Source organism: Geotrypetes seraphini, chromosome 1, assembly GCF_902459505.1.
Source record: "Geotrypetes seraphini chromosome 1, aGeoSer1.1, whole genome shotgun sequence".
Taxonomy (NCBI): domain Eukaryota; kingdom Metazoa; phylum Chordata; class Amphibia; order Gymnophiona; family Dermophiidae; genus Geotrypetes; species Geotrypetes seraphini.
Genome location: NC_047084.1, coordinates 481,943,672 through 481,967,547, shown reverse-complemented (window position 1 = coordinate 481,967,547; position 23,876 = coordinate 481,943,672). Strand labels below are relative to the sequence as shown.

Genomic DNA, 23,876 nt, shown 5'->3' with positions numbered 1-23,876 from the left:
TAAATGTTGCTGTTGGAAGCTGGACTGTGAACAACCTGAAAAACCAAACAGGGTGGAACTAGTGCTGCCCCTGAATGCCACCTCCTGGAAAATTAACTCTGTTATTCAATTAGCAGCAATAGGACCCCCCCCCCCACCGATGATCACTGAACCCAATGCTGAAACCTCCTTCTCAAAAAAAGTGATTTTCTTAAGTCTGGCAGAGAATACGCAGTTTCCCATTAAAAATGTGTACATAAAAATTAACCTCTATCGAGCTCCATGTATGGTGATGACCCGGTATACAAAGCTAAGTTTTAGTTTAGTGTATCATGAACGACATTGTCGGTGAGTGCTGAAATATCTGAACCTCAAACCAAACTGTACAACAAAGCTAAACGTGTAAATTACTGTACATGGTTGCTATGGTTGCTGACGGATATTTGAACCCATTGCTGTACTTCATGACCAAAATACAAATAAGAGTTCTCCAAAAATAACACTGCTACAGATACTTCACAAGAGACTAGAAAAAAAGCAGTAAAAAGTCAATAGATTCTTAAAGGGGACCAACCTGCCTCACATAGCACTTGAGCTGAATAAAATGAAGCAATTAAATTTAAATTTAATATGTGAAACAGGGTGTCCTCAGTGTGTAAGGTCAGCAAAGGGAGAAAAATCTCCAGTGCTTTACATAACAAGGCACAGATAAGCCAACCTATGCCCGCACACCATCACTGGACACCTCTCGTGTACTCAAAATAATTAATCGTGTTGAAACTTAAATGTTGATATAAAGGCATTTATCAATCACACATGTGCATAAATAAAGCAGGGCGTCCTGCTAAAAGAACCCTCCAGCCAACTCCAAAAAATAGTAAACTCAGACTTACCTCGATAGTTAATCCAATGGTCTGAAGTCAAAAAAGGAAGGCAGCATTTCTACACATACTAATAACCAGGTTCAACCAAGCCCCCCACCTTTGGAACGGCAGTGACACCCCCCTTGCAGCAAGAGAGATGCCCACTTTCTCCTGCTGCACTAAAATCCCCGCTGTGACCAGCCCTTGCAGCAGGAGAGATGCTCACTCACTTCTGCTAAACTAAAATCCCCACCGCGCCATGATCCAACTGCCCCTCCCCCACCTACAGAGGTGCCAGGGAAGAGCAGAAGATTGAGCATGTACTCCACAAAGGAGAGAGGAAGAGGCAGAAAGAGCCAGCTGGATGACTAAAATCAACTTCTGTAAAGTCTCCAAAATGAGATCAGGCAAAACAGCAGACTTAAATAAACCCAGAACCTGGGATCATGCCCAGGTTCTAAAACCAGAGAAGGATCCGAAGATCTGTCATACAGTCATGAATCCCCCGCCATGGGAAGAACGTCCCTGAAAAACAAGGGGTCCGCAAGCTGATCATCATCATAAGCATCACCCTAATCAGGGGCAGCTAACTCAGGAACAGCGGCTGACTGAGAAGAGGTGAGCTTAAAGAGGCAAAATCGCTGAAAGACAAGTCCGAGGCAGAGCAGGAGTACGCAGGAGAGGCATGGTTATCCTGACAGGAATGCCACAAGCATTTCATAAATTCTGAGAAGGCCTCTACCCTGGGGGTAGAGTCACCCCCATAGATGACTTGTCCTTGCGTTTCTTGGGCTACAAGGCATTCGCGTCCTTTTGCGTGGAACTTTCAGCCTTGCAAAACCCCGAAAAATGAAATAGTTGCCCGTTTTAGTTACCTGCTTAGACAGGGGAGAGGTTAAGCATGGTTCTACCGTTTCTCCTGGGTGTGCCATGCCGCATATAGTGCAAGGTCATTCTGGAAGCGCTAAATTTGTGCAATCTTGGCAAGAATTTGAAGCAGAAGAGCCCAAGGACTCCAATCCCAATAAGATTTGAGGCAAAAATTACAGTTTTGGAAGTGCAGGGAGTTTTTGAAAAAAAGATTGCTAAAAAATCCAAGATGGCTGCCATTAAGAAATTCATGCCAAAATCGCAATATTTTTCACCTTTAGCAAAGTATAAAAATGGTGATTTTAGGATTTTTCAGGTGGGGAGGAACATACAGAAACCTCTAAAACTATGAAATTCAGACCCCCTGATATTCAGACTCCACCTGATAGCCTTACTCACTGTGACTTGTACTGGTAATATGATACAGCCTGCCTTAGCTCTCTTACAATAGCTGGAATCAGAGAATCACTGCCTCATGCTGGAAATGCCTCTTCAACACTGATCTTCAGGCTGCCAGTCAGACACGGTGCCTGACCGTACCTCCACCCCCGTGAACCAATGGATGTACTAAGGGAAAAGGTGAAAGCAAAAATGCAGCCGGCAGCTTACAAGACACTACTAAGCCTTCAAAGGTCACCTAACAGCCTGCGCTTGAACCCCCGCTAAACAGAAGGTGAGGAAAAAAAACAGGGATAGCCCTGAGCTCCAATGAAACAAATGCAGGCTGGCTAACAGGTACCACCAGGGATTGGCCCATCAACTGCAGACTGGAGTCCGCGTGTTCTCTACATAGGCAAAGCTGAAGAAATGCTCTGAGCAGAAAGAAAACTCTCCTTAGAATATAAATGGCGAGCTAGAAAGGTCACATGACGCCATGAGCGGGTGAGGACGTGCTCCTGCTCGGCTCCGGGACCCCGCTCCTCCCTTCCCACTTTCTGTCGGTTTTTCGGCACTTACGCTGCTGCGGATCTCTCGCAGCCGACCCGGGATCTCATGGACAGGTATTTAACCCGGTCCCAGGAGGCGGCGCGCATGAAACCAGCGCGCAAAGAAAAGGAGCGTGCGAGCCCTGGCGCGGGCAAAATGGTGGCCGCTTCCGGAATGGCGGTCACAGAGTTTTCGGCCGCGGCGCTGAACGAATTGAAGGCGGCGGTGGCACAGGTTTTGGGTCCCCAGATGGATACTTTGACGACCCAGATGACCCGTCTGGAACAGCTAATGTCCGACACGGCGGCCCGAACCACCGAACTGGAACAGCGCGTATCTGCAGCAGAGGACTCCCTAAACTCACACGAATTAGACCTCTCGGCTTTACAGGAAACGGTTCATCTCCAAGCTGCTAAATTGGATGATCTAGAGAACCGTTCTCGCCGAGGGAATCTTCGTTTTATGGGAGTGCCTGAAAACATACCGGATACTCACCTGATAGCTGAGATGGAGGGCTGGCTGGAGCTAGAATTTCCAGATACAGCGTCCTTGGGCCCGCTCTGCTTGGAACGAACACATCATCTTGGAACGCGCCCGGCCAGAGATTCCAGGCCCCGGGTGGTGATCGTCAAATTCCTAAACTATAGACACAAAATGGAGATCTTGCGGCAGTACTGTGCTAAACGCGATACTCTGAAGTTTCGGGGTTCTGCGGTCCGGATAAGCCAAGATTATTCAGCAGCTCTCACAGAACGCAGGAAAGCCTTTTATCCATTATGTTCTAAATTGGAGGAGAACAAACATCGTTTTCAATTCATTTACCCAGCGGTCTTGAAGATCCAGCATGGGGGCTCCTGGCATATGTTCACCGAGGCCTCTGCAGCCGCAGACTACATTAATAAAACTCTGCAATCTTCTTCAGAGCCTCCATGAGACTCTTCAGAGTTGTTGTGCTGTTCCTACTTGTTGGTGGGGCTTACAACCATTTAGCCGGAAGCCACGGAATTGTCTTTCATTGTTTAATGCGAAAGTTATACTGTTGATTTACTGTTAATAGTGGGAGGGGTGGGGTTCTGTGGGGCGCCATTTTTGGACCTCTTGCATATTCCTTCGGGGATATGATTTTTGGGTTTTCTTGGAGCGTGGGTGGGGGAGGGAAGATAGGTTGGGAACAGCTCACTGATATGATATTTAGGATTTTGCACATTATTTTTTGCTTGTTCAATATTTGTTATAGGAGTAATTTTGACAGTATTTGGTTTTCCACTGTTAACTCGGGTGGGGCTGGGCACCCGGGTGTCAGATACTTACAGCATATTGCTTTATATTGTATGTGTTTTGACCCTGGGTCAGTGTTCCCTCTAAGCGGGCGGGTGTTGTGAGCAAACTTTTTTCACTGTGAGCTAAAAATATCTGGCGCCAGCAAGTTATGAGCCAAATAAATATGTTGTCAAAGTTGCTGATACATGAGGACGAGGTATTCAAAGGAATTTTAGGCCTACACGCTAAATTAAATAACGTTAAATAATATTTTTAAGAACACAAAACAACGCATTAATTCTTGAAAGTACAAAATTCTTTATTTATTTTTTTTTTTTACCAGAAAAACTCAAATTTATTTTAAAACAGTCTACAGAAATTGTAGGGATGAAATGATATCTTAATAAATGTTTTACAACAAATGTAGTTATGTCTGTTACATCCATATGTGTAAACTGTAAATTAAAAACAGTCCAGAAGACAATACGTTTGATGCTTTCAATTTCTAGACAATCTATCAATTCCAGCTTCTACACAAAAGTATAAATACATTAAAACAAAATATTGAAAACCATTTTATTGGGCACAAAGTTTGCCTTCAGTGAGAAGAGTTCACTCAATATGTTGTAGAATAATTGTTGTGAAACTGGAATGGAATCAATTCTTCACTCAAGTTAGATATCATCAATATCTTCATCATCATCCCCAATATCATCAAACTGGATTTCATCGTCATCACCGGGGCCAAATGTGTCCGTTTCATTGATTTTAGCATGTTCTGGAAGTTCTCCATAGGCTTTTAGGCTCCAAAATTCTTTATTAAGATTGTTCTCTTCTGCCTTTTTCTGATTTCCAAAAATTGTAAACACTGTCTATGTTTACATTATTTCCTGTGGCTAAATAAAGTTTGATTCTAATTAGGCATTCCAAATGTTCTACTCTTAACTTATTACGAGTCTTTGTCTTTATAGCATTCATCAAGCTAAATCCTCTCTCACAATCGGCACTTGAAGCCTGAAAGGTGCCACACACGTCTAATAGAGCATTTAGTCCACTGAACTGTTTATGCTGCTGAGCAAAATTGTACATTTCCTGAAGCGTTTGTATAGCTCCTGCTTTTACTTTTTCAGCAATAATATATTTGAACTCCGAATATTCTGAAATAAGCTGCCTTTTGAAACAATGTTCATCATCTTTGTTCATTAACAGAAAATAACGGTTAGATAATCGTGAAAATTGTTCGTTTCCAAATGTAAATTCCTCTAAGTTGGATGGATTTGAGATACAGTCTTTGTCGAAAACACGCCAGTCCTCTAATTCATTGTCAGGAAATCTTTTGTCCATATGATCACAAGTTTGTGTAATAAATGTAAGAATATGATCTGTTTTAATTACAGAATTACAAGATGAAATGAGAGTTTCAACATTTTCATTGAAATGTGGTTTTTCTCCCAGATATTGAGATCTGAGTTTCCTTAATTTGGCTTTAGTGAACTGGAATGCATCCAAAGGTGCCAAACAACTCTTCTGAAGAAGCTTACACAGTGATCCATGCTCCTCAAGAACATCGCAGAGAATAAATAGCGCAACTTTAAATTCCAGATTACTCAATTTAGTCAGGCAGTATTTGTGCACGGGATCATTGTCTTCTTCCACCTGTTCTTGACAATATTCTAACAGGATGTCATAATTTCTAACCACTGCACTTACAGCAAAGTGCCGAGACAGCCACCTAACATCATGTATAGCTTTAAATGAAATGACATCTGAGTCTGCAGCATTAGCAATATCCTCCAGTTTGGCTTTTCGTACGCTCGATCTACTGAAAATCGTATACACGGTGCGTATTAGAGTTTCGATCTCTTTCATGAATGGGATCGTTTTCCATGCATCGTCTATGCCTAGATCTTCGCGGTGAGCTACACAGTGTTGCTCTAGAAGATGAGGAACTGATTGACGTAACTTTGCAGCTACACCATTATGCTTCCCAAGCATGACTGATGCTCCATCGGACGTGAACATGACCATACGACTGAAATCTAAATCGTTCTCACTATAAAACTGCTTTATAGCATCAACTATAGCTGTGCTGTCACAAGCAGTTAGATGTTTGATGCCAGCAAAAACTGTCTCATGAATGTTGCTGCCACTTCTTCTAAATTTAATGTATATTATGAGCATTTTCGAAACAGAAATATCAGTACTTTCATCAATTATTAGGGTATGAAAAGGAGACCTCCGGATTTCTGTAAATGTTTCCCGTTTAACAATGGCATTTATGCAGTCAAGGAACTCGAAAGCATAGTTTTTGCTTCTCCAGCTATCAGGTATTTTTACGTATTTAGCCATGTGATTGTGAATTTCCTGGACGGATAGCATGGACGAATTCAACTTTACCGCTAGCAATATATTATCAATTAAAATGTTAACTTCCTCTGGACTTGATTTATATCTCTGTGCGTATTCGATTCTGTTGTTCCGACTATCGGGAGTTTCTTTCAAGAAATTCATTAGAAAACCTCGGCTTTGATTGTGAAGCTTTTGAACCGCTTCTAAATGAGAATTATGATTCAGATGACGCTTTAAATAATCAATTTTCCACTCAGACCAAGTCTTCCCTGTGCTCCATTCTCCGTTAACACCTGCTTTTCGGCATAGGGAGCAAATTAATGCGTTGTCCGTGTCGCTATATTCGAATATTTCTTTCATCGCCACTGTTTTCCGTCCACTCGCGTGCGGCAACGTGGTGTCAACCAAAAACTCGGTCAGCCATTCCTTCTTAAATTGGCTGCGCTTTTTCTTTGTGCTGCTACCAAACTCTTCATTCTCTTTACGCTTCGACATTTTCGAATGGATGTAAAAATTATTTGACTGAATCTATGGAAGATCGCAAAAGAAAGTTTATGCACACGCTTCAAACGATCGAAACTTGAAAAGAACTTGCTTCATGCATGTATAGATAAACAATGGCGCTCGTGCGGCCTCAGTTTTGTAGCGCATTACTAATTTACTAGTAGTAGTACCGTGTTTCCCCGATGATAAGGCAGGGCCATCAAATAAGACAGCCCCCCCTTTTTAGACAAAAATATAAAATAAGGCACCCCCGCAAATAAGCCACCCACCGATACCTGCGCTTACCCGAATCGAGTGGTACGGTGGGTGACTTCATGTGGTGCCTAGTGCAGGAAATCACTCGCGTCTGCTCTGACCGCCTCTTCCTGCACGAAGTCGGGCCTTATCCAATCAGGAGCTGCATGTCAAAGCAGCTCCTGATTGAATAAGACCCGGCTTCTTGCAAGAAGAGGCGGTCGGAGCGTACGCGAGTCCGGCTGCCTCTCCTTGTTGGCGAGCTGAGCGGACCGTCGGGATCGACCCCCCGCACCCCCTAGGTACGCCTCTGCAAGTCTTGCCTTGCCCGGATTTGCCGCTCTCTTCCGGTGTTACTCCCCCCCCCCCCCCACCCGACTCTCCTCTCGCCGCCCTGCCATCTGCCGTACGCCTCTTCCGATCGCCCCCCTCCCTGCTCGCACCCCCACCCCGACGTCCGATTCCTCCCCCAGCCTCCCCTTACCTTTGCGACGCGTTACATGGACTGCCAGCTCGCCTGCCTGCAAGCACGTGTGTGCGCTGTGACGAGAAACTTGTGCGCTGCGATGTAATATTTTGTGCGCCAGCGCACGCCAGCGCAGCTTAGCGGGAACACTGGTGACCACTCCCTCCGTATCCTGTCCTGGAATGTGTCGGGGATTTCATCTCCAGTGAAACGCACTAAACTCTTGAGACAGATAAAACACCATCGGGCTGACTTGGCATGCTTGCAGGAGACTAAATTGTCCCGGGAGGAACATCAAAAGTTGCAAAGGGGCTGGGTGGGCTCAGTTTATTCGGCCTCCTCCTCGAGGAAAAGAGCGGGGGTATGTTTATTGGTTCGCAAAGGGCTACAATGTTCTGTAGCATTACTTTTTGAGGACCCTTTGGGTAGATATCTGCTCTTAAAAATTTCTTTGCAGGGCACAGACTTCCGGCTGCTGATTGTATATGGGCCGAATACTTATTCCCAGGATTTTTTTGATTCTCTGGTGTCCTTAGGTCTCCAGGATACCTCACTGCCCTTGGTCATAGCTGGAGATCTTAATCAAGTAATGGATAATTCGCTGGATCGTTCTGGTTCTTCCGCATCATCTCCACCGAATTTGAACAAAGGCATCCCCTTTCTATGTCAATCGTTGGGCTTAGTAGATCCCTGGAGACTTCTCCATCCATTGGAACGAGACTATACACACCAGTCGCGTGCCCACGGGTCCTTCTCCCGTTTAGATTATCTGCTGATTTCGGAATCTCTGTTTGCCCAAGTTTCTGAGGCTATCATAGGCCCGCTGGAGATGTCCGATCATTGCCCTATTTGGATGGACCTGGCCTGGGGGTTGTCTCCTATGGGAGCCCGTCGGTGGCGATTTCCATCCTATCTCCATGAGGACCCTATTTTTGGGGATTACCTACGGGCTTGTTGGGAGGATTTTCTGACGAACAATGCACAACACCGTACCGACCCGGGCTTGTTCTGGGAAACCGCTAAAGCTGTCCTTAGGAGGGCGATCATCGCTTACATAGCGGCACGGAATAAACGTATTTCGGCAGGCATTATTCGTTTGGAGAGAAAATGTTCTTCCTTGAAGGCGGCCTTCTTGCGTGACCCTACCGCCGCTTTGCAGGATGAACTTCATTCGGCACAGGTATCTCTTAATACATTATTACATGATCGTACTAAACGCTCTCTTATTTATCGCAAATATAAATTCCAACGCTATGGAAATAAACCGGGCCGGATGCTGGCATCTTTAACCAAGAATTGGCAAGAATCTAGATATATTTCGAAACTTAGGCATGGCCCTACCACTTATCATACAAAACCGAAGGACATTGCGGACGCGTTCTATCAACATTTTTCTACCTTTTATTCGGATCACAGACTGTATTCTGGCCCCGACGTTTTAGATTATTTAGTAGACGCTGGCTTGCCTTGTTTCACTGAACAACAGCGGGAGACCCTGAACAGACCCATACAGGACATAGAGATCCAAAAGGCCATCAAGACATTGCGTTCTTGTACAGCCCCAGGCCCGGATGGGTTTTCGGCGGAATTCTTTAAGATGATGTCGCCTCAGCTCTGTGAGTCTTTGATGTCCTACTATGATGAGGTCATGGAGAAAGGTGCTTTCCCAGATTATGCGAACTCTGCCACTATCACTTTACTTCCTAAACCGAACAAACCTAGGGAGGAGGTCGACTCCTATAGACCAATATCTTTGCTCAATGTAGATGTAAAGATCCTATCTCGCTTGCTGGCCAATCGGTTGACACCTCTTTTACCGCATGTTATCTCTCCAGCACAGGTTGGCTTTGTTCAGGGCCGCCACTCTGTTCTTAACGTTCGTCGGGCGCTTCTAGCTATGGCCAGAGCGCAAGCATCCGACACCAAGGGCATATTGGTGAGCCTAGATGCGGCCGAGGCATTCGATCAGGTTCTCTGGCCCTATTTGTTTTTGGTTCTCGAGTATGTGGGCATTGGAGGACACTTTCTAGCTGCATTGCGAGCCCTGTATTCTTCCCCCAAGGCATCGATTTTGGTCAATGGGATTTTTACACCGTCCTTTGAGGTTGGTAGGGGGATGCGTCAGGGTTGCCCGCTGTCGCCCTTACTGTTCTTGGTATACTTGGAACCTCTCCTTCGGACATTTCAGAGGGATGACATCTTAGTTGGACTGTCAGAGGGCTCATCTCAACTGCGGGTATTAGCATTTGCTGACAATATCCTGTTGACCCTGGCTCGTCCTCAGCGGTCCCTGGCTCGGGCCCTTGAGATACTGGACGAGTTTCATCTTTTCTCTGGTCTTATCTTAAACAAGCAGAAGTCCTTAGTTCTACCCCTGCAAGAGGAGATTCGGACCTCTTGGCAAGGCCCCTTTCCATTAGAATGGACTTCCACATCCTTACGTTATCTAGGGATTTGGATTCCGCAGGATTTAATTCAAATGTACGCGCTTAATGTTCTTCCTCTACTTCAGCAAACAGGACAGAGGCTCCGAGTTTGGCGCTCTTATCCGTTAACTCTTTTAGGCAGGATAGCCTTATACAATATGATGGTCATTCCCCAATGGTTATATCTCTTACAGACATTGCCTTTGCTACTACAATATCGTCATCTTCGTGTTCTTCATAAATCACTGTCTGGGTATTTGTGGGGCGGTAAACGTTCTTGGATTCCCCTTCGTACCCTTTCTCTACCCGTATCTCAAGGAGGCCTGGGACTGTTACATTTGGGGAGACTGAATATAGCATGCCAACTCTGACACTTGAATGACTGGTTCTGTGGGACCTCCCATTTTTCGGCGGCCGGGGTTGAGTGTCTTGCATTTGCTCCCTTTCACTTTAGCTATTTACTACACGTCTCGACATTGCCTTTGCGTACTCAACATTATGGGGATTTATTTTTAGTCCCCGTACGAAAAATTTGGAAACGATTATGTCAGCAGTTACATGTCAGGTCGGATGTGACCCCATGTTTGCCTATTCATGGTAATGTAGACTATGCTCCTGGTTTTGACCTGGGGGCCCCGTCTCAGTGGACTCGGGGGGGGGGGGGGGTGTTTTACCTGTCTCAAGTACTACAAACCGATGGCACACTCCAATCATTTCAGATGTTGTTGGATGCTCATATATTAACTGCTAATGATTGGTTGAGTTATGGTCAACTACTGCATTATGTTCAATCACTCCCCCGACAGGCTTTATTGGAAGCAGTACAAGAAACATTATCTGAAGCTTTATGTTTAACGGCGCAGGTCCCCACTCCGCTTCATTTCTACCATCGTTTTCTGCAAGAGTTGGCGGGGGAACTGGATTATACAACTTTGGCCGGTTCCTGGTCCATGGATCTACAAGTCACAGTGTCAGAATCCATGTTAAAGCGGAGTTTCAAATTGGGGTCGACCATCCTGGTGGCAGCGATTGAAAGGGAACGCTACTATAAATTCTTGGTTCGAGCTTATTTTGCACCTGTGCGTGCCTATAAAGCACACATTAGCCCTTCTGCAGGCTGCCCTAAATGCGCTGCTACCAGGGCAACCCTCGGACACATGTTTTGGCTATGTCCTGGTATTCGGGCCTACTGGAGGCGCATAGGACTTATGATTTAGTCCCTGTGGAAATGCTCCTGGATACCGACATCGACTTTTCTCTTCACTTTGAAATTTTCATTGGACCCAGTTAAATCAAGTGTGAATGCTTTCGTTCAAAGGGCTATCCTGGTGGGTATAAAGACTATTTAACAATGTTGGTTGTCTCCACAAACACCTACTCTCTCGCACTGGCGGACTCAAATGATTTATTGGGCTGGATATGAACGACAGGCCATTCCCGATTTACATTCTAAAAAGGGTATATTATTTCTCCGTTGTTGGAGACCTTTTTGTTCTACTTTGTCGCCTGTAGCAAAAGCTCGTTTGCTTGATTGATTATTCACTGGCGTGTATAACAGTGGCTGTTCCCGGGAGGGGTTTCTTATGTATTGTATATTGTTTGGTTGCATTTATGCATACTGCCATTTATTGACCTTTAATAAAAAACAAATTTAAACATAAATGGCGAGCTAACTCATCTAACCTTGATAAATATAATGAACACTCAAAATTTTACAAAAAATCAATCAATTTGGCAAAGAAAAAATATTACAAAAAATGCATCTCAAAAGCTAAGAACTCTTCAGCTTTATTCTCTATTTTAAAAAATCTGACACTTCAAGCAAAGACAAAATATCAAAAGTGATTCCTCCCCCACAGCCCAAAGCCTAGCAAACTTTTTCCAAACAAAAATTCAAATCATAAGGAATAAAAAATAAATCTCAAAACACGCAAAACATAGACGAGAATACTACAAGCCACTTATATGCAACTTGCTCTCACTTTAATCTTCCTTCCCTAAATGAAATCCAGCGCATTATGCATGCAATCCTTAAACCTCAAAGGCTCAAATTCTGATTCCATTCCACCATTTATCCTAAAACATTATTTTCCTATTTTGGGCCCATTCATACTTAAATTAATCACTAAAAGTCTTTCCACATCAACAATACCATCTTCTTGGAAACATTCTATAATCTATTTTATACTTAAAAACAGTAAAGAAAGCATCTCAGACTGTACCAACTACAGGCCTATTTCAAATTTTCCATTTCTCTCAAAATTAACAGAGAAAATAGTATTCAATTAATTATCCGACTTCTTCGACCATACACATGCTTTACACCCCAATCAAACCGGTTTTTGTAAAAACCATTCAACTGAACATGCTTTGCTAGGTCTCACCACTTCTATACAATATCATCTGGATGAACACAAATCTGTCATTCTTGTTTCATTAGATCTCTCAGCCGCTCTCAGTACCCATTCTCTCAGATCATTCACTACTTCTTCAAAGACTTGCTGCTGTTGGAATTTCAGAACAAATCTTTGATTGGTTCTCCAAGTGCCAACTTAGGCCGGTTTTTGGACATTTTTCTCTTTCGATTATGAGCCCCTTAGAATGTATGATTGGTGTTTTATCAAAAATTTTAACAAACAAGCCAAAAATTACCATTCCATGTTTACTTGAATCAATAGAGAAGTTTGGAAAATTTTCTGGATATAAGATCAATTGGAGTAAGTCTGAAGTTCTCCCGCTTAATGTTCACTATACCAAAGGTTTATTTGACTCATTCTCATTTATATGAAAAGAAGATGAATTGAAATACTTAGATATTACTATTAAAAACACAATTGAAGACACAGTGAAGGAGAATGAAAAATTTTTATTAAAGAAAATAACAGAGATGTGTGAGCAATGGAATCCTTTAACATCTTTCTTGGTGGGGAAGAGTTCAAACGATCAAAATGATGATATTGCCTGTGATTTGTTATCAAATGAGTATGGTACCAATTTTTTTTCAGGGGTCATTTTATAAAAGGTTAAATGGTATCCTTACTAAATTTGTTTGGTTGGGTAAAAGACCTAGAATTGCTTTAGTATCTCTACAAAAGACAATTGTGGAGGGAGGGGTAAATTTTCCAATTTTTTATAGGTATCATCAAGCCTATATTTTAAGACAGGGTATATACTGGATCCTCCCAGACCTTATGGAAAATGTTTCAGATTGGTTATATTTGGAATGGCGGCTCCTGTTTCCTTTACATTTGTCTCATCTTATTAGTATAAATTTGCCCAGGAAATATAAAGATAATAAAAATTTGCTTGACACATGGAAGACCTTACGTTATGTTAGTAATCTATCACCAGATCCAATTTCTAAATCATTAAATCAATCCATTTGGGTAAACTCCAAGATCAAAATTGGCGGGTTTAAAATCGTCTGGAAGCATTGGATTATTGTAGGTATACGGACTTTAAATGATGTTATTATAAATGGATCAATGCTTAGTTTTTCACAATTGCAACATAAATATAGTTTAAATAAGTCACAAAGTTTTAAGTGGTTGCAATTGAAGCAGGCTATTCAGGAGGGGTTCCTTGAATGGAAAGTTCTTAATTCTCAGTATAGTTTGGAATTCCTGTGCTTTCAGGTAGATTTCTTGGGTCACCAAGCCGCACAGTGGTATAAATTGTTGTATGGGTATTTGAATAAAAAACTGTCCTTAGAGATATTTGGAGCATTGAGCTTGGGCATCAAATTTCTGCCTCTCAATGGCCACGTTTTTGGTCTTGGAGAATAAAAACCACAAGGGCAGCATCTATGAGACAGACTTGGGTTTTTTTTGTTGCATAGAGCTTTTTGGACCCCAGTTCGTTTAGAAGCTGGGACATTAGATCATTTAATATTTTTCTGTCCCTGTATAAATGCCTTTTGGAAGTTAATTTGGTCCCAAATTAATTCATTGTTAGAAAATCATGTTGCCCTTTCATATGATACTATATTATTTGGTACATCTATGAGATTTAAAAGCCCAATTTCTGCAAATAATAATAAACTTCTATTAATATTGACAGGGGTTGCCATTCAGCAGATTACTGTAAACTGGAAAGATTACACTAAACTGAATTATATTTTTTGGTGGAATTCAGTATGTCATATTTATAAAATGGAGAGAGTGCTTGCCATGCAACAGGGAAATTATCATAAGTTTAAAAAGATTTGGGGGCCATTGATTAATTATTCTAATGATCAGACATCTTAAACACCTTAGCATTAGATAAAATATAGGGGTGGGGTGGGAATGTGAAAGATAATAATTGATAATTGTTTATTATTAATATGGATGGGTGGGTGGGTAGGGATTCTTTCATATTTATATATTTGAAGGAATTTAAGTAAGATTGTCAAGTGATTAGTTAAAGATTTTCTGTTTGACTATTATACACTTGTAATATTTGAAAATGAATAATGATTTAAAAAAAAATAAAAATTTTAACAAACTTGGAAAACTCTGAAAAGGGACAAAAAAAACATCAAAGAAAATAGGAGAGCAGAACAGAAACACTCCTTCAGGCTCGCGTGCAGAAGGGAAAATTTACAGATGGCAGTAGAGCTTTCAGTGAACATACAGGAGAGTCAGAGAAAAAAATCTGGAGTAGATTCCTTCTGCAGATGGCTTGCAACCATTGGGAGATAACCAACTTGTCTAGAATGTCTCACCTATTGCATTGGAAATCTTTTTATTAATAATTTTCCAAATCATAATTGGAAAAAGAAAGAAGCAACAAATTTACTGACACAGATTAGCTAGAGGAAAAAATATATAAAATTTCCAATTAAATCTAATCAGTTTACATAGTCCATGTCATTAAGAAAAAAAATAAAAATGAAGAGGAGAGAGCTTAAAAATTACAACCATCCAGATTGAGGAAACTAAAAAAAGGAGATAGGAGGGAGAATAACCCCTCCTATCACCAATAACTCTATTCTAAAACTTTTACCTATAATACTATCCATTCAATTTATACAAATCTCTTATACAGATTTATATACCTATTATTTCTCATCACATTAAGAAGATGGCACATCAGATGATTTGGCTTCCTGAACTACTATCAATTTCTCCAACTGTGGGGGGTTCAAGAAAAATATAATCCTTTTCCTGAACAAACATACATTCTTGTATTACTTACCCTATAGATTTCCTCCAGGAGAAGCTTTGCACAGTTCTTGCCCAGATCCTCTGGAAGCACAGCAGTGCCTTGGCCTTGTGGATTCGATGCAAGTTCAGCACTGAGGAAACTGCCTTCAGTGGTCTCTGCTACAAGTGACAATCCAAACCCCGGAGACCTGAGCAAGAGAGGAGCAGACAAGGTAAAGGAACACTACACGATTGAGAAGAAAAAGAGAAAGGGGATACATTTGGTCATCTATTTCTTTTTAATAAAATGCTACCTTTGCCATGTATTTCTTAGGCTTTAAAAAAATAAAAATGTCCCCCCTACACACTCCTTCCCTATCCCATACCTCTTAACTTCTCTGGTGTAAGCAGCATTACCAACTTGCTGCCTGTGTTGGCTCTTCCCCTGATATCACTTCCCTAAGCACGGGACCCGGAAGTGACATTAGAGGGCGAGCCAATGCTGGCATGAGCAGCAGGTTGGAATTGCTGCTCGTGCCAGTGAAGATAGAGGTATGGCGGGGTGGGTGGGGGGTAGTGAAAGCGCACACACAGTAGGGGGAAATAAGGCACCCAGGTGGATGACCTCCTCCTCCCCCCACTTACTACGCCATCAGGTAGGCTATTCCAAACTTTTGATAAATAGGTTCTTGAAGACATAGTTTCTGACTAGTACCTTGATAAAATTAGACTTATAACTAGGAGCCTGTCCTTAAAAGATAATGATCATTAGGGTAAATGTAAAATTAGCATGAGCTTCAACTGTAGCCAATGTAGTTTTAAAAACGGCAGAATGACTATCAAATTTTGAAGCCCTACATAATAGCCATACTCTATGTACTATAAGATGTGTAACCTTTTCTGAACAGATTCTTATATTACAATAGTCAAGATGGGACAATATCATGGTTTGTACAATCACTCAAAATGATTCTGGTTCAAAATGAGTCCTGATAAACACCTACCTTCCACCTTTTTACTAAATCCCGATAGCGGTTATTAGCACAAGAAGCTGCACTGAATACTCTGCGCTGCTCCCGACGCTCATAGGAACTCTATGAGCGTCGGGAGCAGCACAGAGCATTTAGCACCGCTCCCTACGCTAATAACCGCTATCGCGGTTTAGTAAAGAAGAGGGAGGGGGGAATTTTTTTAAATTACCTAAACATTTTTGTTGTAACTACTTGTACGTGAAGTTCAAAGGTAATGAAATTATCCAAAATAATTCCCAAAATTAAGCTGGGATTCAAATGTATATAAACTCTATCAATTGAGAAATCTTTGATGGGAAGAATTTTAAATGGGCTACTTTCAGAAAAAACTTTTTCCCCATTTAATTTTAATTTACATTCTGTTGCCCAGTTAAAATCTCTTGAACATCACTGGTAAAGGTAATATTAATCATTATCATTTGAATATATAAAAATGGGTAGAAACCCACAGCAGAGTTTTGTTCAACGGACGGTGCCTTCAGTATGTTGAATAAAACTTGTTCACCATCTATTCAATTAGCATGCCAACCCATGTCATTAATCAATTTGGGGCAAAGTTCATGAGATATGATAACTGGTATCTGCTGGTTTCAACTTTACACATCTCTCTCTCACAGAAGTAGTGAGAACACAAAATAAAGTGCTACACTGTCACAAGATATTAAAGTTTGTCAGATGGCTAGCAATTATAAAAATGAAACAAAGGATTAAATAGCCTAATCGGAGCCAAAACTATTATGACAAGCCACAGTAAATTTTCTCCCAACCTAAATAAAAGTTAAAATTTAAAAAGTTAAAGTCACTCAAAATTTGCAAACAAAGGGATACACAAAAAGATACAATCTGCCCATTTGACATATCCCTTCAGCACGACACCTCAGGAAGATGTTGGTACGTACAGCTGTACTCATAAGTTTACATAACCCTGGTACAATTTGTCAAAAATGAGTGTAGCCTTACTTGCATATGTTCTGTTCCAGTAGGAACTTATCCAACCTTGTCTTGATAAGAATTGCCGCTGCTGGGTCAGACCAGTGGTCCATCGTGCCCAGCAGTCTGCTCATGTGGCGGCCCTTAGGTCAAAGACCAGTGCCCTATTTGAGTCAGCCAAAAGACATTTATTTTTAATGTGTTTCAAATTAAACCATTATGTGTCACAGAATACATGTAGCACAATCATTAAATAAACCATAGCAACAAAGGAAATAATAAAATGGTCCTGTTCAAAAATTTGCATACCCTTAGTTGTTAATACCATATATTGCCCCAGTGAATTTACAAACAAATCCAGTTAATACCCCTTTAAATGTTAAGGACTTATTGCAATCCACTGTTATTGAAAAAACTGAAAGAGTGACTTTATTGGTATCTTTTGTATTTGAACAGGACATTAATGCTGTTCTCAGAATGTTCTTTAGAAATTCCCAGGTACCATTCTGTGTTGGTAAAAAAAAAAAAAAAGTCTGGATATTTCCAGACATCACCAGACAAACCCAAGAACGAAGGAAATTATTTCTTGCCATGAGACCTGAAGTGGTTTCCTTGGGTGCTTCATTTCTGCTCTCCTATCCTTGTAAATGTATGATAAAATATTTGGGGATAAAATGTGTGTTCTTCTCCCCGGAACAACTAAGTGCATTTATTGATATGAAGAAATTGGTTGCTGGAAATGTTTAGTGTTGGCAAACAGTTACATTTGAATGTGGGATAACTGTTAAGTCTTGCCTTAATATTTGTTTTCTAAGATAGAATAATCTCCTCTTTAATTTCACTTGGATTTTCTGATTCTCGACTAGATTGAGGTCTAAGAAAGATTTATATATTACCTTATTTTAGTAAATTTCCTGCTTGTGCAATTCTTTCTGTATTTCCGAAACAAGTATGTTCTTGGTTATACTTGAGCTACTTTTAAAATGACCAAGTCAAAATTATCTCCCAACAATAAAATTTTTTTTAAAAAACCCCACAAAACACAATGTACGCAAAGAAAATGTTAATTATCATTTATATTCCGGGGTTTTTTCAAAGAGGTCATGGCAGATGACTCTATGCACTGTCACCTCAGTAACAACCATAAAAAAATAGACAAATATACCCCCTCCCTTTTTACTAAACCACGACAGCAATTTTTAGTGCAGGGAGTTGCGCTGAATGCCCAGTGCTGCTCTCGACGCTCAAAGGCTCCCTACGCTAAAAACCGCTATTGCGGTTTAGTAAAAGGGGGCCATAGTGCAAAATATAGACAGCAGATATAAATGCTCAAAACGGACACATTTTGATCACTGAATTGAAAATAAAATCATTTTTTCTACCTTTGTTGTCTGATGACTTCATGAGTCTCTGGTTGCACTTTATTCTTCCGACTGTGCATCCATTCTTTCTTCTCTTCTTTCAGCCTGTATGCTTCCTCTCTTCCAGACTTCATTCCCTCCCCCAACTTTTTCTTCCTCTCTCCCTGCCTCCCTTCCTTTTTTTCTCTCTTCATGCCCCCTTTCTTTCTGTTTCCCTTCTTTCCTTCTGTCTCCTCGCCTGCCCCCTTTCTTTCTTTCTTTCTTTCTTCCTGCCCTCCCCCAAGCCACTGCCGCCGCCAACGGGGAACAGGCCCCCAAGCCACCGCCATCAGGGAACAGGCCCCCAAGCCACCGCCGCCCCAAGCTCTCCCTGCTTCCCTGCATCGAGCTGACCAGCATTCCTCTCCCTGACGTCAATTCTGCTGTCGGAGAAGAAGTTCTGGGCCCGGTAGATTGTGAAGGCAAAGTGAGTCTATCACGCGATCGACTCACTTTGCCTTGGTGATCGACCTATTGGGCACCCCTGCTTTAACCATTGTTCTTTACAAACCAGAAAAAGACCCCTACAAGTCCAAAACTATAGGCCGTTATCCTTAATAAATGTGGACGCCAAAATTTACGCAAAAATCCTTGCAGAATAAACTCTGTCCTCCCTAAGATTATTCATAGTGATCAGAATGGCTTCATGTGTGGCAGACTATCATCGGACAACACTAGACTTTTTACTCTCATTATAATTCAAGCTCAACATATATCGGTCCCTGTGATTGCAATGGCCCTATAAGCTGAAAAAGCATTTGATCATGTGGAATGGTTATTTCTTTTTTGAGTAATGGAATGGTTTGGTTTTCTTGAAATTTTTATAAACCCCTCAAACAAGGTTCGAATTAATGGAAGACTCTTAGAACCCTTTCGACTAGCCAGAGATACCAGGCAAGGATGCCTGTTATCACCACTACTCTTCAACATTGCATTGGAGGCCTGTTAATTGCCATAAGAACAAACTCTGACATTCATGATTACTGACTCAAAGACCCGTCTATAAAAGTATCAGCATATGCTGATGACATCCTGATCTATGCAACGCTGGATTCCATTTCGGTCATATTGCATACAATCAATGCTTATGCTACTGTCTCTGGTTATAAACTCAACACTTCTAAGACTGAAGTCATGCCTCTAAATGGTTTCCCCTGCAGTGACACTGTTGTAAATCATAATCTGAAATATTTGCAAAATAAGCTTAAAAAGTAATTCGGTGGAAGAAATAAGATACTTTAACACAGAACATATTCTTCATATAGTTAAATCCCTCACTGAACAAGAGTCTCCGTTAAAGCTCTCCTGGTGGGGTTGTCTTGATTCCATAATAATGTCAATGGCACTAAGATTACTTACATTCTCTCAATGATACCGTTCCTTCTTCCATTAAAAGCCTCATTAAATTCTTATGGAATAATAAAGTACCTCGCATCTCATTAAAAAAACCTCAAATGTACCAAAGATAATGGAGGTGTTAATTTTCCAAGTATGTATGACTATCACATCACTTTCTTGGCTAGACAAGGTTCTCAATGGTTAAAAGAACCACACCAACAAAATATTCCAACCTGGTTAAACAATATGAAAAAGAACTACCTAATATACTTCTCCTTCTTGCCTAACAATATTAAATTTAAAACAAATCATATCATCAATTACACTAGAGAAGCGGTTAGAAATTGACTCTCATACTAAGATTCCTTGGAACTCAACTACTGCTGTACCTATCTGGAACAACCCTCAAATAAAAATAAAGGGTCAATATATAGAATGGAAATCTTGGATCAAAGAAGTATATGGTCCCTTAATCATCTGATGGCTGATGATCAACTGATGGACTTCACAACACTATCAGTAAAATATAACATCCCTAACCATCATGCTTATCGCTGGATACAATTGCGCCACTGTCTTACTTCATATATGAATAAGTCCATACCTACACAATCTGTACCATCAATATTACATTGGTCTTATCTTTTTCAAATGAAAATAGGGGAGGCGTCAGCAAGGTACAAAACATTAAAAAGTGCAAAATTTCCTCCTCCTTTGATTCTTTATAAGATTTGGGCCAAAGACACATCTACCACTCTCTCGTTGCAAGACTGGAGGCTGCTATGGCTTTCTTCATTTAGCTCCTTAAAATCTGCAGCAATTAAGCAAATGGCTCTCTTTGTTTATCATAAAGCATACTGGACCCCTTATAAGCTCGCAAAACTCCCAAAAGCAGGCTCTAATTTATGCTGGTCGTGCAAAGCAGACATTGGTACTTTTGACCATATGTTCCATAACTGTAGTTTTCTCAAATCCTACTGAGCTGATATCAGGTCTACTATTTATAAGCTACTGCATATTACAAACGAGTTATTTTCGACGGTATTGTTGGGAATCCTCTCCACTGATGTGTCAATAGATAACGGTAAAACTAGACTTCTCAAATGTCTCTTGTTAACTGCACTAAAAACGATATTAGCTCATTGGAAAGATTTTACATCCTAAGTCACAATGAATGGTGGAACACTGCCTGTCTATGCTAGATATGAGAAAGTAGCTGCTGAAAGAATGAATATCTTATCTGCATTTAACAAAGTGTAGACAGGGATACTAGATTGAATGTCTTTATTTTTTATTATTATTCTTCAGCTCTTATTTTAATATCCTTGATATGTATTATGCCAATTCTATTCAGTTATACCATACCTAATGTTCATTTCTCACTGTAATTCTGCAAGAAGTTGTTGTTATTTGTTTTATATTGGGATTCACTTCCCTTTGCATTGGTTAAATATTGAAACTTCAATAAAACTTCTTGAACAAAAAAAAAATATTATTCTTGGTCAACAAAGTGATTAAAAGGTAAAGTGAAAGAGGCTATTAGAATAAAAAAACATCCTTTAAAGAATGGAAAAAGTATCTGAATAAAGAACATAAGAAAATACACAACCACTGGCAAGTTAGATGCAAAGCACTGATAAAGAAAGCTAAAACAGAATATGAAGAGAAACTTGTCATAGAGGCAAAAATTCATTACAATTTTTTAGGTACATCAGAAGCAGAAAACCTGTGAGGGAATCCGTGGGACCATTGGATGATCAAGGAGCAAATGAATTCCATTCATAATGTCACAAGAATGATTGAAATCAAGTCTTTCTGACTAGAGATTTGATTTAAATCAAATCCACCTTGCTACTTACTTTCCTGAATTGTCTCCCTTCAAGTGATCAGTATAAATGTATATATCTGGAATGAACTTGTTAAGGATGCTCCTTGCAGAATCCACAATTCTGTTGGCGATCTGTGGTGACACACGGACCGAATATCTGCACCCTTTAGTCAAGGAGCCTCTCATACTGCCAAACGTTTTGAACACTGCAAAGTTCAACAAAACAAAAAAAATACCCAAAAGAAAAGTCTTACCTTGTTAATTTCCCTTTGAACACACTCCAGTTTCAGAAGCATTTTAAAGCTTTTCTGTTTAATAAGGCTTTCCAGAGATTTTGAATATGATATTGCCTACTAATGAGGTTGCTTGCCAGTGTGAATGTCATGTTTTGCTATAGCCACTGAATTTATTGTTACTTTTTATATTATGTATATGTTTACTGTTGCATGCCTAGAATTAGGCATAGTGTGAGCTATAATTTTTTACATAAAAAAATAGAGGAATGTTATACTTAGCACAACAAATTTTGTCCCACATGATATACTCAAAACTACTGTAGAAAAAAGTATTTATTTATTCAATTTTCTATACCATTCTCCCAGGGGAGCTCAGAATGGTTTACCTGAATTTATTCAGATACTCAATCATTTTTCTCTGTTTGTCCTGATGGGCTCACAATCTATCTAATGTACCCAAGGCAATGGGGGAATTAAGTGACTTGCCCAGGGTCACAAGGAGCAGTGTGGGTTTGAACCCACAACCTCAAGGTGCTGAGGCTGTAGCTTTAATAGATCAATCTGTTGGCGATGTATCTGTATTTACATAAATTTAACAGGAAACACCATATATACTCACCTATATGAAGTCCCCCTCTACACACACATTATGGTTGCATTCCTACTATCCCCCTTAATTTCTATATCCATGTCCTTGCTCAGTTTATCCAGAGGCCCAGTGTTTCCTTTCCCGACCTACCCATGCCAGTTCTGGCATCTCCCTATCCAGAGTTTTCTCCAGTTCAGCAGGTAGCAGCTAAAAGCACAGTGTTCTCCCCCTCCCCATTTCTCCTTGCTCTTTCCCAGCACTCCAAATCTTTTTCTGTGTTGGCAGGGGCCTTACTATACAAGCCTGTACTCAGGTGTGATGCAGTGTCCAACTCTCTGCCCAATGGGAAATGCTCATAGTGCTCCCATGATACATTTACTCAAAATGTATGCAGTGAGAAATCCTATCCCCATGGACACCTTTTCCCTAAAGTGGTAGAAGCATGTGTGAAATATCTACTTGTATTTACCTGCCATATAGGGTTGACAGCTTTAGAAAGCGTTTCCACAGATGGTACAGATGTTTTTAGAAAGTGTCCTTTTGATAATATTTTGGGTTCTTATCCCATCTTTTTTAATTTTTAAGTAGTATTATAGTTTTATTAGAATTGCCCCAAGAATTGAGTGGGTACTTGGGACAATCAGAAATAAAGGACTCCTTTTACTAAGCCGCGGTAGAGGTTTCTACTGCGGCCTGGAGTGCTAATTGTGCAGACGCTCATCGAATTCTTATGAGCGTAAGAGCATTTAGTGCTCCGGGACATGGTAGAAACCTCTACCATGGCTTAGTAAAACCCAGCAAAAGTGACATGCGCCAACTCAACCTCTGAGATCGGATACAACAATGAGCCTAACTACTGAAACAGTGAATAAGGTTTGTCACATGAAAACATGGTTTACAGCTATTTCTGTTGCTGGTCCTCTGGTATGGAATACTCTTCCAGGTTCTTTGAGGTTATGTAGTAATGTGAAATTATTAAAAAAGTTGCTACAAATGCATTTATTGGTCAAAGCATTTTATCAGAATAGCTAACAGGTTTGTTTCTCAGTCAAGCAAGAGCAGGCAAGATAGATTTTTTTCTTCTTTTTCCTTTATTGTACAGGTGTCAAAGTTGGTCCTCGAGGGCCACAATCCAGCCAGGTTTTCAGGATTTCCCCAATGAATATGCATGAGATCTATTTGCAAATGAAGCAGTGCATACAAATAGATATCATGCATATTCATTGGGGAAATCCTGAAAACACTGGATTGCGGCCCTTGAGGACCGATTTTGACACCCCTGCTTTATTGTTTTGTGTAACATGATTAGTACACTAATGTTGTAATTTGTTATTTGTATCTTTTACTCTGTGGATGTTTTAGAATTGCAGGATATGCGGAATATAAATGTTTAAATAAAATACAATCAATATTTTTGGTAGCAGTTCTCCTCTGAATTTTAAATCTGTGTAAAGGATTTTTGGCAGCTAACAGTTTAAGATGACTGATATCCTGTGAACATTAATATATTGGCAGTTATT

The 23,876-nt window shown here is 40.6% G+C and overlaps 1 protein-coding gene across 4 annotated transcripts in view; it reads right to left on the bottom strand.

Moving 5' to 3' along the window:
- Positions 1-23,876, bottom strand: part of RCL1 (RNA terminal phosphate cyclase like 1) — a 140,597-nt gene that overhangs the window by 22,265 nt on the left and 94,456 nt on the right. For all 4 annotated transcript variants that reach the window (XM_033925591.1, XM_033925582.1, XM_033925600.1 and 1 more), the window contains 2 exons: positions 21,563-21,688; positions 15,057-15,213 (listed from right to left, as the gene is read on the bottom strand). In XM_033925591.1, coding sequence (XP_033781482.1) covers positions 15,057-15,213; positions 21,563-21,688 — 283 coding nt within the window. The remainder of the gene's footprint in view (positions 1-15,056; positions 15,214-21,562; positions 21,689-23,876) is intronic.